At 31.0% G+C, this 16,056-nt stretch overlaps 1 protein-coding gene across 4 annotated transcripts in view; it reads right to left on the reverse strand.

The window, feature by feature from the left end:
• LOC112211301 (trifunctional nucleotide phosphoesterase protein YfkN) overlaps positions 1–16,056 on the reverse strand; it is a 100,704-nt gene that overhangs the window by 66,640 nt on the left and 18,008 nt on the right. For 3 of the 4 annotated variants that reach the window (XM_067053032.1, XM_067053031.1, XM_067053030.1), the window contains exons 2-4: positions 14,174–14,330; positions 11,479–11,565; positions 2,600–2,748 (exon numbers count right to left, since the gene is read on the reverse strand). In XM_067053032.1, the coding sequence (XP_066909133.1) occupies positions 2,600–2,748; positions 11,479–11,565; positions 14,174–14,321 (384 nt within the window). In that variant the 5' untranslated portion in view covers positions 14,322–14,330. Of the gene's footprint in view, positions 1–2,599; positions 2,749–11,478; positions 11,566–14,173; positions 14,331–16,056 lie in introns of those variants that run through there. The other variant, XM_067053033.1, reaches the window with a different exon arrangement.

Consider the following 16,056-nt stretch of genomic DNA (forward strand, 5'->3'; position numbering starts at 1 on the left):
ATTTAAAAAAAGAAAATTTTTAAAAAATATTAATATTCATGGTTGGTTGAAACTTTTGAAAAAATTATTAATACCCTTTAATTGGTTGAAAATTATTGTTATTGTTCATCAATTAATAATAATAATTATGAATTGGTTGATAATTTATAATGTCCTTAAATCGGTTAAATTTTTTAAAATCATAAATATCCTTTAATCGGTGGAATATTTTGAAAAAATATTAATATTCATAAATCGGTTGAAAATTTACAATGTCCTTAAATTCGGTTGAAACTTTGAAAAAATAATAATATTCATGATTTGGTTGAAAATTTATACGATTACAAAATCGTTTGAAACTTTGAAAAACATTAATATCGTTAAATCGGTTAAAAATTTTGTAAAATATTAATATTTATAAATTGGTTGAAAATCTACAATATGTTAAATCGGTTGAAGTTTATAGTTGTTGTTGATTTGTTAATAATAATAATTATTAATATAATTAAGATTGAAAATTATTAATATTTATAAATAGATTCAAAATTATTTATATATAAAACGTCCATTTGATCTCATTAATTTTGTATTGTCCTTAACACTCCCCTACCTTTTAACACCTTTAAATCTTTAACCATGCGTTTTTTTTTTTTCATAAAAAAACGTCGTTTTTCTATTCTGGCCAAGAATAATGTTTCTTTCAAATGTAGACGTAGCCCACAGAGAAGGCTTAAGTGTCCGATAAATTCCAGTAACGATTTAAGTAGCTAAGGTCTCTATTCATTACGTGTTCCAGTGATTCCAGGGGACAAGCTGGAACGACCGAAGGCTAAAACACAATCTGGCGATAGATTAACAAGCTTGTATGCCTGAGAGAGCATGAACACTGGGCGAGAATTTTTAATTTGTAAGAGGAGGCATGGACATTATGAGGCCGTTCTGAAGTAGTAGTACAATTATCAGTTTTTAAAAAATGTATCACTATTAAAAATTATTTGTTTGTGGTATAATTTTTTTAAATAACTAATAAAGAATCTTATGTTTACCATGAATTTAAAAAAAAAAATGGTAACAAATGGTTTAATACATTTATGGAGAAAAATCGGAGTGTCCGATTTTATTTTGCTGCTGGGTGTGTGTATGTGAGTGTGAATAGCGTGTGTGCTTAGGTTTAAAAAGAAAATATAATAAAGTTCTTAATAAGAAGGTGATAAGTTAGCTGCAAGATTTTATATCATCAGAACAGCCTGCAATGTTAATACGAAATATTAACTACCATAAGCAGGTTACAATAAAGTATTGTGAGTCCTGTAGTATACTCAACTATTTAGCTACTGTAAAAATAAGATAATGATAAGTAAAATTATGATTAATAATAAAGTTAAAAAATAATGTCCTAGGTAAGGCAGTGCAACGGCAAACATTCCTGACCTAGCAAACAACTTTGGCATTTGGATAAAACTATAACTAAAAAAATACTAAACTAAAAAATACATGCATGTTAAATTTGTGGAGTATAAAAAAGAGGAATATTTTCAAATAATGGTGATTTCAGCCTCAAAGAAAAAAAAGATCGGGAATGAACTTGACAAAAGTATGTTATTTAATTTATTTTTTTCTGAAAAATGGACAGCTTTCAATAAGTTTTTAGTCAAGTCTATTTCCATGGGAATAAATAAGAAAAACGGTTGAATGGAGAAAATTTTTTTTTTTTACTGTTTTTACTTAAAGTATACAACAGCTACTTACTTACAATGCCGGCATAGTTTCAATAGTCCGGAATCCTTAATTTATGCGATTGAACAAGATTTCAACAAGATAAATGTACAATTTATTTTTCTTCATTATGTACAAGCATTATATGTCAAATTCCATCGCTTAGTAAAATATATATATAAAAGAAATACTTCACTGCTGACAACTACTAGTGTAAAAAAATAAATACTATAACATAAAACAATCAATGCGTTATAACAAGTTAATGGTCAGTTTAATCTTTTCCTACCGCAAGTTTTCATGATACAAATTGCACACGCCTCTCATCACAGGAGAACGAAATAATTTTAATTTGGACGGAACCCACTGTATCAACTGAAATGTCAATGTAAATCGCATGAACTGCACCTTTTAAGAAACAGTTGAGGTTATAGCATCGAATCGTATCATATGGGCTTGTAAAGTATAGATAACAAGAGAATGGATAAAAGGATAAGCGATAATCCGGTAGACAAACATCTGAGGAGTCGAACAAAACGTAGGTGGGAGGATTTTGCTATCAGATTTTGACGATTTGGAATTTGATGAAATTATGTGGAGAGAGGTTTTTATACATGGATTGTTTAATAGAGAATCATCGTGTGATTAATAACATCGTTAGTAAAGGGTCTGTTGTTATTTCATTTTTAACTGTTTCACTATCCTCCGAATTTGAACATCTTAACATTTGCTGATCATAAACATTTTTCCTTATACATTTTTCATCACAGCAACGCAAGAAAAAAAAGAAGAATAGTACCCAAAACCATTTAGGTATAAAGTTAATTATATAATATTATAGATTTTTTTTTATGATAACGATCAAGCTGTAATAATCATAAACGATTTATTTATTTCTACTTACAAGACCAATCCTTTTCCCACACTTTTCAATTGAGTGAAAGGTCTTGCCGTCTCCAAGTGGTTGTCCTGTTTCGTTATCCACAACATTTGACATCAGCCAAGGAAAAGTGGTCTCTGATATTCTCTTTGAAAGCACCTCCAGCCCAAAATCTTTAACAATTGAAATATTCACTTATTGGATTATTTATTTATTGGTCTTTGGTAAGAGCCCCTCCCTTCCAATAAAAATATAGATAGTCCCAACCCATTGTGCATTACGAATTTGAATTTAAACTTGTTTCAATGACGAATACTAAAATCTGTCACAATACGAAACAGGGATATATGTATCTATGCATAACATATTTACAGAAAAATATAAACAAAATAAATAAAAAAAATAAAGAAAATAAAATAAAATTAAAACCAAATCTCTTGAAACAATAATAACCATTATAAATAATTGTATAAATGTGTGGAACCAAGGATCTCCAAAGCATATCAACAGGAGATCCCAGCGTTCTCTCACAACGGCGTACCTAGTATTAAAAGCCAGTAATGGCTGAGTCAACGTGATTCAGTCACAGAGACTTAGACAGTTAAAAGCAGGCCACTACCAGAACTCGAATAAACAAATGTATTTACAATTTACAGAAAATTGTACATAGGGATGTTCAGACAATATAAGCAGCCAAAACTATTTCTACTCCTTTTGATCAATAGTCAATAGAAATGATAAATGCGTAATCTTAAAAGCACAATACTTTCATGAGGTAGCCGTTTTTTATAAATTATTATTCCTAGTTTTTATTCCTGAATCAGATCACATATTAAATTTTCTAAAGAATCGAACCTACGCTTGATTTGTAATAATGCGCCTTACAGTATATGCATGTCTGTGAAATACAATATTAAGCATTTTCTCTAATATAATGTATGACATACAGTTTTCATGTCTTTTTCAACATTGAATGGTGTAGTGATATTACTTTTCCAAAGAAAACACGCCCATTCAAAAATGAACAGTGTTAAAATTTATGGCAGTGTAGACACAATAGTTAAACTGACTCTCGAGGTCTCATTGACTCTAAAATAGTTTTTCATCGCCACGAATAGCAATTATTACAGGCCTAGTTGACAATAAGACATTTTTAAAATATAACAATAAATCTTTATTACTGATCCTATAATAAGAATAATATAAATATTTTTAAAAAGGATTTAGTGAATGACATAAATTCTTCCTTATTAAAAAACAATAGTTTATTTCATATCATCAGCAACGTTTCGGGAGATTTCCCCCATCTTCAGGCTGCTAAAAAACAAATTCAACCAAACCATAAACATGTGCTTACAACAACACTCATATATCATATACCCTCAAAGAACTATTTATAAATTATTTACTTGTTAACAAAAACATAAATATTTTTATATACAATTTTAACCATTAAGAAGAAGCATCATCCAATAGGAACAGTCTTCACAAGTAGGAGAGCGAAATGACTTAGTTTATCCTGAAATTAAAATGTTAAAAAAAAAAAAAGCATTAGCAACTCACTAAGTTATTTTTTCGGCCCATTGGCCCCATTCGAGTAGTCTAGTCCTATACAGCCTTATCATGGTTGGGGTCAAAGTTTTTCATGTTGTGGGACCGCCACTCTATGAAAAAAGTCAACGCCCCAGACTGGATTCAAACCGGCACCGTCAATAGACATCAAATTGGTAATACTGTATCTTAACCACTGAACTACGTGTGGTTGTGGTTAAGACACGGTGGTAAAAATATTAACTCCTTGATAGGTGTAGTAAAAAGTAAGGGCCACTTCGGAATCTCTTACGATGCTACCCCCTCCATAAACTATTTTAAATTAAATTTAAGTTAATCGATTCAATCGAAATTCACAATATTTTCTATAATTCAAATGGTCTTTAGTCTATAATTAGTTCATATTTGATCAAGTTTCAGTTTGTTTTTTTTTTCCCATTTCTTATTTTTCATTTATATTTCCCTATTTTATTTATTTCCCCACTTATTTCTCCTTTTAGAGGTTTCCATTTTTTATTAAATATTACTAGACCTGATGATTTATTACTGATTCTTAAACATTTTAATTGAACCGGTACTAATGAACCTTCATTTTTATTTGAGACAAAGCAGTTTCAATCCTCTAATGTGCCATAAACAATTATAATTAGGTACCTTCCCAATTAGCCTCCCTCAATAACATTTCATGTCTATATGTCACTAACGCATTTCGAACGAAGGAGTTATGTTAAAGCCCATTTATAGTATTTTAAATATATGTTTGACCAGCAAGAAACGTGGTTTTTATAAAAAAAAAAAAAAAAACCGGCAACTACATAGTAAAGTTAAAGCTAACTCTGTACGGAGTGCATTGTGTTAAATATTTCACTTGTTTAAATATATGTTTAGTCCACAATCATTGAGTATTTTTTATGTAAAGTACTTAGGTGGGAAGATAAATCTATAGTAATACGGACCAGGTACCGCCATCTAGTGGTATAGGAAGCCAACTAGCAACGGCATAACCAATTCCACCTAAGTACGGCGGGTACTACAACCTGATATGGCTAATTGTTCGAGATCGAAGAGTATGAATTAATTATCAGTTTGACAGAATTCTTCAGTATGATAATAATATTCTTGGACAAGTCCCATTAGAATGATAAACCAGGCCAAATATATTAGTACAAGAGCCCAAGAGGAGAAAAAGGTAGTTATCTGACTACAATTTTTGATTACTTTAATGAAAGCTATGTATAATTAATTGTACAAATTGATAAGGCTGCCAAGTATAGGTAGGGGGAATAAAAAATGGCGGCTGTTTCAAAGCGATAAAAAAAAAACTAATTTTTCATTCGGAGCTCTATATCTTAAAAAGTATGAACAACACAAGAAAACCTAAGAGAACGTCATTTAAATAAGAGTACATTTGCTAAAATATGAGTCCTAATAGAGTTATTTACGTTAAATAGTTTTCGAAATATAGCTTTTTAAAAAGCAATATTTCATGAAAATGTCAATAGGACGAACGGAAAGATCAGTAGTTAGTAAATTTATTTTGAAAAATGTATATCTCAAAAACCATTTGACGTACAGATGTCTATTAGCACTCAAAGCTAGTTTAATGAACTATAAAGTAGTTTATAAAGTTTATCTTAGTAGGAGTAATATTTTACATGAAATTTGCTAAAATAAATTGATTTATAGTTATTCGGACAAATTTTCATTTGCCAAATTCATATTCATATGTGAATATCATAAAAAATACTACCCCTACGAAGATAAGTGTCATAAACTACTTTATAGTAAGTTAAATTTCCTTCATTTTGAGTGTTGGCAGACATATGTGCGTCTTATGGATCTAGAGATATATTTTTTTTAAATCCAACATTTTATAAGAATAACTAGAAATTAACATATTGTCAAATATCATAATAACTACTACTCCTACAAAGATAAACATTATTAACTATTTTGTAGTCAATTTAACTAGCTTTAATTTGAGCGTTGGCAGACATCTGTACGTCCAATGGTTTTTGAAATGAAGTTTTTCAAATATCAAACTTAATGTCCGAACAACTATAAACCAATTTATTTTAGCAAATATCATGAAAACTACTATCTCTACGAAGGTAAAGGTCAGAAACTTCTTTAGAGTCTATTAATCTAGCTTTAAATTGAGTGCTAATAGGCATCTGTTGGTCACATAGTTCCTGAGATATAGAATTCTCAAAATAAATTAACTAACTACTAATCTTTCAGTAGATTTTTAAGAAATTTTGCTTTTTAAAAAGCTATATCTCGAGAACTATTGGACGTAAATAGCTCTTTTAAGGCTAATATTTCAGCAAATTTACTCATCTTTAAATAATGTTCTCTTAGGTTTTCTAGTGTTATTGGTAGTTTTTAAGATATAGAGCTCCGATTGAAAAATTAGTGTTTTTCTAAGTGCTTGAAACAGCTGCCATTTTTTATTCCCCCTACCTATACTTGGCAGAGTCATCAATTTTGACTATTAATTATACATCTATATATATAATTAAAGCTAGTTAAATTGACTACAAAATAGTTAATAATGTTTATCTTTGTAGGAGTAGTAGTTATTATGATATTTGACAATATGTTAATTTCTAGTTATTCTTATAAAATGTTGGATTTAAAAAAAATATATCTCTAGATCCATAAGACGCACATATGTCTGCCAACACTCAAAATGAAGGAAATTTAACTTACTATAAAGTAGTTTATGACACTTATCTTCGTAGGGGTAGTATTTTTTATGATATTCACATATGAATATGAATTTGGCAAATGAAAATTTGTCCGAATAACTATAAATCAATTTATTTTAGCAAATTTCATGTAAAATATTACTCCTACTAAGATAAACTTTATAAACTACTTTATAGTTCATTAAACTAGCTTTGAGTGCTAATAGACATCTGTACGTCAAATGGTTTTTGAGATATAAATTTTTCAAAATAAATTTACTAACTACTGATCTTTCCGTTCGTCCTATTGACATTTTCATGAAATATTGCTTTTTAAAAAGCTATATTTCGAAAACTATTTAACGTAAATAACTCTATTAGGACTCATATTTTAGCAAATGTACTCTTATTTAAATGACGTTCTCTTAGGTTTTCTTGTGTTGTTCATACTTTTTAAGATATAGAGCTCCGAATGAAAAATTAGTTTTTTTTTATCGCTTTGAAACAGCCGCCATTTTTTATTCCCCCTACCAATACTTGGCAGACTTATCAATTTGTACAATTAATTATACATAGCTTTCATTAAAGTAATCAAAAATTGTAGTCAGATAACTACCTTTTTCTCCTCTTGGGCTCTTGTACTAATATATTTGGCCTGGTTTATCATTCTAATGGGACTTGTCCAAGAATATTATTATCATACCGAAGAATTCTGTCAAACTGATAATTAATTCATACTCTTCGATCTCGAACAAAATGTAGATATTAGCAACTCTAAAAAAACGATCAATAAATCAATAAAATCCACATGTGCCCCCCCAAAAAAGTATAATTATATTAATGAAAATTTTCAAATTTAAAATACATAATTATTTTAATTTTTTATTCATTGATTACTATTTGAAACTAGCACTTATTTTGATTATCTAATGACTTAAAACAATATCTGTTGAATATGCCGAAATTATTTGAAAAGTCATTATTGAAATTAACAAAATTTAAAAAATATATAATTTTTACTAATTAATTCAAATCTCGTAGGGTTATTGAATTAAATCGAATTGAACAGGGTTATTTATTGAAACGTGAAAGGTTACATTGAAAATGGAAGTAGTTACATTTAAAACAGTAACGGTTACTGTTTTGTCTTGGAATTTTGTTTTTTTCTGTTTATTGGTTTTAACTCAATTACATTTACTTTAGAGATATTCATTGGGACCAACTGGTATACATAGATCCACTAATCAAAACAGAATGGGAATCAATATTTGCTAACACAACCGTCAAAACAAATATAGGACTGAAAAATACGACTAAATCATCTTGTTCATGCAATAAAAATACAGTATATGACACATGTATTTTCATTAGATTTGAATTTTATATATTTAATTTGAAAAAAAAATGATAAAAAAGTAAAAAAAAAAATAGAATAAAAAACAATAACTATTGGGGAAAAAAGACACCAAGCTACAGTCAAATATCCTATCTACAAACAGTTTCTGAAATTATTATTGTATGCAATTCAAAACTAATTATGGATATTTCAGAGACTTCGTAAGGATTTTTAAAAGGGTTAAATAAGGGAAAATAACAAATGAGTATTTCCAAAGGGAATTGAATTTCAGAACATGTTTATTACTAAAAATATCAAACTGAAATTGAAGAGTTCAAATCAACTTTATTTATTCATAAAGTCAAAAAACATGTAATTCTTAATTTATGAATTTTTTAAAACTTTTTTACTGTAATCTGATATTATTAATTATGTGAAAAACATGTACTTCGGGGACAAAAAAAGTATTCTTCACTTGTGATTATTCCAGTTTCAACCACGATTTATTTTATATGATGATCTAATTTCACATAAATTTACTATCTATATTGTATCAAATTTGGTTATAATTATTAATCGATTTCGTTATGATGAAGCTTTATAAATTAATCGTTCATTGTTCATTCGATTCGTCAACTATCTATATTCAAATGGAAGTAGAAGTTTCGAGAAAAAAAAATGTAAGGTGTGCCCATCACATCACGTTCACTTACACATGTCCCCAAGTTTCAAGTAGATTGGTGGAATTATGTTCAAGTCATCGCTATATTTTTTAATTTTCAATAATAAAATTTGGATTGGAAAAATAATTTTTTTTTTCTGTTGCTATAAAATATATATTTAGGCTCCTTCAGATAAAATTAATGAATATTAACGTTTTACCTGCCAAAAAAAAACAGTTCAACAAATGATAACGAAGTCATAAACATATGCTAGCAATCAGGAGAGTTGAGTGGTTTTTTTTTTTGGTTTTTTTTAATCACATATTGGTCACTAAGGACTATGTGAATATCAATTGGTTAGACTGGAAGTCTTGATTTTCTTTCTTTCCATCGTAGTTTCATGAAACTCGACTGCCTTTCTTTTCTTTTTTCGGACCCATTTTCTTTCCTCTTCCAATATTGATGAGATTTTTCAATGTTTTCCTATACGCATCTATATCTAGACAGTCGGTATCTGAAATTTTAAGTCTCTTTAATTCCTCTCTCATTTACCTCGTGTATCCTACCATGTTTTTGAAGCTAACAAATTTTTAAAAGATCTTATTCAATCTTTCCTCCTTCATCCTCTTCATGTGCCCATAGAACATCAGCCTTCTGATTCTCATCTCGGTTTCCAGTAGTAACTCGGTTAGTCTTTGATGTTTCTGTAGATATCTTCTTTAGATCTGAGCCTGTAACCTTCTTGTGTTTTCCTAGGCCCCTTAGATTTTTCTTAAGATCATCCTCTCTATTTTTAGCAGCTTTTCCAAGTTGGGTAAGCATGTGGTCTCCACCCTGTATAAAATTACAGGCCTTATCACAACGTTATAATGCCTACTTGTCTATTCTTTTGTCTTGTTTATTCTTTTGTTTGTATATATTTTAAGAGAGTTTTTTTTATTTTTTTATTATTTTTTTTATAATTTTTTTTTTATTTTAGTATGTATGAGATCATTCATCACTATTACCTATTGCCCACAACTGTGTGGCAGATTGTAATATCTATCAATACATAAATCTAATAATGCCTTAACTTTGCATTGGAGGAGAGGTTCTTCTTATTGTAAATTTTAGCGATTTGAAAGCTTAAATTTTCTAATTTGGTGGTTTTCTCTCGAATGATCTCTTTCTCAGAACCGTTGTGACAAATTATTTCACCCAAGGACTTAAAGTTTCCGGTCACTTTTATTTTTCCATATTCAGTGTTTACTATTTATTCTTGAAATTTACTTCAGTAGTCATGAGCTCTGTTTTGTCATATGATATTTGTAGGCTTACTTTTTCTGCTATTATTTGTAGGGTATTTATTTGTCTAATAGCCTCTTACTCTGATTCTGCAAACAGTGCGAGATCGTCGGCAAATGCCAAACAACTCACTTTTATATAATTGTTTTCGTTCCCTACAATGGCTCCTGAGTTATTTTTCCCCGAAATTCCTTCATGATTTTATCCAGGACTATGTTGAAAAGTATTGGAGACAAGCCGTCGCCTTGTCTTAACCCTACTTTTATCTGAAAAGGTTTGCTTATAAGACCCTGAAATTGGGCGGTCTTTATATATTGACTTATTTTTACAGTTATTTATTCATAAAATTCTTTTAATTTTGTATTTATCTATTATTTATTATTCCTAACAATAGAAACTTTTTTCAATAAAACAAAATTAAAGGTACTTCGGAGGAAGAGGTTTTAGAAATTCGTTATTTAAGCCCTGCCAGAATGATTCATTGAAAATAAGACCTTTCTGATATTAAATACCACTTGATTTGGAGAGTTTAATCAAACTCATTAGAGTCGATTTCGATAAAATAGATTCTTTAAACTGGCACTTCCAACACCATTTTGCGGGACTAGATTCTATAGGTAAGTGAAAGTAAAAAAAATATTTGAAAATAGATTTTTGTTCCCATTTAATCATTTGATCCCACTATATTGAATGGATGGCTATGAGATTGAGCATACTTGAAACTACAAACGTGTAAGATATTTAAACGTTAGCTTATGCAATCAAACTCAATCAAAATGATTTTCTGTCAATTGGATGCTGAAAAGATACATTATGATGCTGAACTTAGTACAAGTTCATAGTGAAACTAAGAAACATGACTTCAGCGCAGAAGTTGCCATGATTCCAGCATGCCGACTGGCTCCTTTTGATCCAGAACGAAAACCTTTTGGTTTTTTGAATCTTCACGCGGCAAGAACGTACCGTCAGCTCATGTCTTATTGTACCACAGTCACTTAAGCACAAGCCGATGATACGTCCACACTTGCCAGCAAAGCCAATTTTTGGAGGATAGTTGGGATGAGGCTTATGCATCGAGTTGTATTTCTTGGGGTTTCATTTTAAATCATACGGCAGTTCAGGGTGGGTGTGGTCAAGGGAATGGAGAACTGCTTTGTTAGAAAGAAGTGGAGATAAAAAGAGCGGGGTTTAAAATGCCCGCTTCTGATTAGCTGTTGAAAAAATTGTTCCAGCGCCTTCATTTCTTCTCTAACACAATTTTAATAAATATAAACATAATTAAAACATAAATACATCATTGTAGTGACCAAAATATAATGGAATAAACGTATAGTGACAGATAAATTATTTCAAAAGTGAATAAAGTGAAATAGGACTTACCAAATTCGTGATTACCAAAAACAGCACAACTGGTCCCCACTTCATTGAGAACAGGTATCATTTGAGCACCTTTATTAGTTGTACTCACTGTCAAGTATAAACAGTTTTATTAAATTATCATTAATTATAACTTTTGATAATCTTATCAATATTTTTCATAACTATATTTGAAATGGTAAGAATGAAACTGGTATAAGCCACCCACCTAAATAATATAAAAAATTCAATTTCGTACAGTAAATGAAAAGTGGCTTACACCACTTCCATTCTCACCAGCTCTAGTCTTATGCAAAATCAATATATTTAGATACACATGTTTACTAAAGCCGTGTTAAGTTTAAATTCATATTTACAGCAAAATTAATGGTAATTCGAAATACATATGCTCGAATAAAATCTTGATAGTAAATTCTATTCTAGAAACATAAATCCATGAATTTCATCAGCACTTAATTTATCGGTATTTATCAGTGAAACAACATCGATTAGACTTGAACATTTGTTTAAAACTATTTTAATCAGATTAGAAAGCATTTCTTAACAAATCTGAACCCATTCAATAGGAAAATCAATTCAATATACCTTTGATACCTGATTATGGGATTGGCTAAATTTCAAATACTGACTTAAAATATGAAAATTTAAGTTTTTTGTTTATTTAGGATGTACATATGAAGGAAATACAACTGTGCTATAAAGTATGTTAATTTATATAAATATCAATATCATAAATATTAAATAATTTTTATACTTGCATTTTCTACTTTCATTATGATTAAGAAAATTGTTTATGTAATCTCAACCTGTCTTAAAAAGTTCACCCTTAAATATCTGTGAATCTGACAAAGCAACAGCACACTTTGATTACCCAGTCTGATTATGGTCTATTTGTTTATAGTCCAGTCAAATTATAAATCTGTGTATATGAAATATTATGTAACTCTAGCTTTTTAATTCGTTTTGTGAAACTATATTAATATTATAGTTATATCGAGGTCGCCAATGTCTCCACTTCATAAAATGAAGAGACTGGGTCTCGTATGCATATGCTCATTATCATCATGGGTGCAACCACTCATCGCTTTTTCTTGGCCTCCTCAATTAGTCTCGCCCATTAGTCTCTCTTTCTTGCAGCTGTTCTCCAGTTAGCTAGTCCAAGAAGAGCTCTACTATCTGCGTCGACTCCATCCATCCAGCTCAATCTAGGTCTTCCGACTCTTCTTTATCTTTCTGGACGCATAAACATAATTTTGCTGGTTGGGCTACTCTCAACCATCCTGGCTACATAACTTGCCCATTTTAGCCGCTGTATTCTAATGAACCAGACTTCGTCCATATCATTATGTATGGCGGCCAGTTCCGCATTACTCTGTCATCTCCAATCTTTACCTGTGCACACTGGTCCATAAATGTGACGTAGTAGTTTTCTGCTGGCGCATTTATACCAGCAACCATATACTTGGTTTTGCTCTCATTTATAGAAATTCCCATCTTCCGCACAGACTAGAGACCAGAAACGTTTTCGTATGCTAACACCTAAAAAGTTGGAAGTTGAAAAGTAGGCACACAAGAGTGTCATCTTGCCTTAATCCTCTCCTGGATGAGAATTCCAATGACATTCGGTATTGTACATTCAACATCGTACTGAAGAAAACAATATTGGGCTCCGAGGTACAAACTTTAGTTACGGTTTGGAACAGGTCGGTGCAAATGTTAGTACAAGCAGACGACACTGCAGAGAAATCCAGTCACACTACTTTTAGGAAATGGACGTTGTGGATAAAATCCATATTTAAAATAAAACCGCAGATAGAAACCCTGGCGTCCCTTTTTTGAACCTGAGCAGTACATCACAATTAGGACTTTGCAACAAAACGGGGGAATAACAGGAACCTCAACCCATTCTAGGAGAGAGGGGATTTAATATCTTACAATAAGCTCTTTAGGGGGAAGAGTGTCGAAATTTGAAGGGGAAAGGAAAAGAAAGCCGAGCAGTCTGATGAAGGAGATAATTGTAGTTCCAAAATAGGATATGGCGAAGAGAGATAAGAAAAGGGCAACATTCTCAAACATATAAAAATAATGTCTGATTGTTTGAGGTCAGTTCACAAGACTAAGATGCATTTCATCATTAAAGGGGATACCGCGGACTGGAATCCATACAACATAATAAAGGATTTGCCATCAGAAAAGGAGTTCAAGACTGCAAGCGTGGAAATGGAGATGGAGAGGCCACCTGATCGCTCATTGCAGAATGCTGTAACATGCAAGTAGTTTAGAAGTCCTAAGGGCACAAGTGAAAAATGAAGAATGTGAAAGGAAGAAACACCACACTGTAAAAAGCCGAGATACTGGCAAGGAGGAGTAGGAAAGGAATTACCGTGCCGATAACAGTGAGCACACGTTGAGCAACCAATAAAACAGGTTATAATAAAGAGAACAATCTTTGTACTGAAAGCAGAAGTGGCAGAATTAGGTGCAGGCCGACTGCACTTCCTAAAAGTGACATTCCTAAAAGAAATCTGGAACTACATTGGAAGGACTAGATTGAATATTTTTTTTAAATATTTTATTTATTATCAAATAAATAAATAATATGATTAATCATCATTACTTTTAAAAGATTAAGAAAGATGAAACCTAATCAATCAAAGAGCTATTTTTTGGAAAAATTATGAGTTATTGAAAAACTTACGCATGCTAGGTGACAGAGCATCACCACTGAATAGCACTATTGGGTCAAGATGGCTGAACTTCTTAACAGCAGTAGAAAATCTTGCTGCCCGGTCCTCAACATTGTAGACATCGTTATAATGGATGATGGTGATCTCGGTAGAAGTCATGATATTCTTCTAAAACAATATAATTTTATAATTTTTTTTATTTGGTACTAAATACTAAAACTAAACAATGCCGAAGTATTTATATGAAGTAATGAAGTAAGCTATTTTCATTTAATACTAATTTTTAACTACCGTTATCATTCTTACACAGTGCATTTTTATTTTTTAGTTCATGTAAAAATATAGATACAGTTGGAAATACATAAGAGCATATTATTTCTATGATAAGTACATCATTTTAAAGGTTGAAAATTAGTATATTTGTCATTTCTGAACTTTTATTTCCAATAGGAAACAAATTCAATTGAGACTTTGAGTCGGTTCTCACATACTCTCCCAGAGCTCGTGATGAAACAGTATTGGAGGTTGCTATAACTATTCGTCACGTTATTTTTTTAATTGTGAGAAATGCAAAAAACATGGCTAGTGTTGTGTATTATTAATTATTATAAATGATTTAAAATGTATTATCCTTGTTACATATTTTTAAATTTAATGATTTATTAGGTATACCTAATACATTTATTGTACTGGCTAACTCTATTTGTATGTGGTTTTCCCAAAAAACAAATAACTATATTAATATTTATTAATAGTATATTTGTCAAAATATTCACCGCTTCTTTTGGTGTATTTCTAATGAGCCCCTGAAAGCTTTTTTATCACCGCGTCATGCCATTTTCCCACTATACCGTTGAGGAACAAGTTGTTAAAGTGAAATGTAAAAATTCATTTTTTATTGTATACACGTTGCTCTGTGGCAAACTTTGAATATATCGATTGTACCGTTTTGCAACGGTTGGGTAACAGTCGGGAGGTTGCCATAAAACTTTGTGTGCGTGTGTGTTGTTGGTTCTTACTACAGTAAGAATGTTTTATGTTATCTAACCATAACTAATAAAACAGTAAGAATAGTAAAAACATTTTATTTGTGTTCTTTACCCTCGCCGTTCAACACAAGTAAACCTCTTATTTCACCTTGTCGTTGGAGCCGAAACGCTTTCCGGCCAAATGAAACGGCGACTTATAACAGCAAAAAAATTACGAATACTAACAAAAATACAGTCTGCCTCTAAAGACATGGTAACTGTTTGGGATCGAAAGGCTCCATTGCGAATTCAGCTCCGACAAGTTCATAAATGCTTCGACCAATTTGGCGATTATGTAGGAAAATACACATATGTTTAAACTAATTAAAGAACAAAGGGAATTTAGTTTTTCTAATAAAATAGCACAGCTTACTTTTCTGTAAACTTTCATGGTTTTCTCAGAAATTTATTCATGATTTAAGCAGTATCTCTTGTCAACCCCCAATCAGACAGGAGGTACTCGGAATGTTTGGAAAATACTGCCATCCTTCGGAGTTTATTGCAGGCCCGGAGGGAACCAGCCTCCATACCTTGTTAAGTAACAGAACGAAGGGATCCAGTATCCATACCTTACGGAATACAAGCGGTGGGAACGAGCCTGCGGGCCTCTTACACCAAAAACCACTATTTTTGTTAATCATCTATTTTTATTACTACTATAATTGACACTTCAGTAACTAACCCATTTGGAACCTCTCACTAGGTGGATCGTTCTGTCCCCTAATGCTATTTTTATGGTACAACTTTTTCTTACCAATTTATGATCTTCACCTCCAGAATTTCTACTTGTAATTATGATTATTATTAGTTTGGCGCTACAACACGTTGATGCTTGTCTCCAAGAGTTTCTGTGCTGCGCTGCTGCC

The sequence above is a fragment of the Halyomorpha halys genome, unplaced genomic scaffold, assembly GCF_000696795.3.
Source record: "Halyomorpha halys isolate HHAL.00 unplaced genomic scaffold, Hhal_1.1 Scaffold68.1, whole genome shotgun sequence".
NCBI lineage: Eukaryota > Metazoa > Arthropoda > Insecta > Hemiptera > Pentatomidae > Halyomorpha > Halyomorpha halys.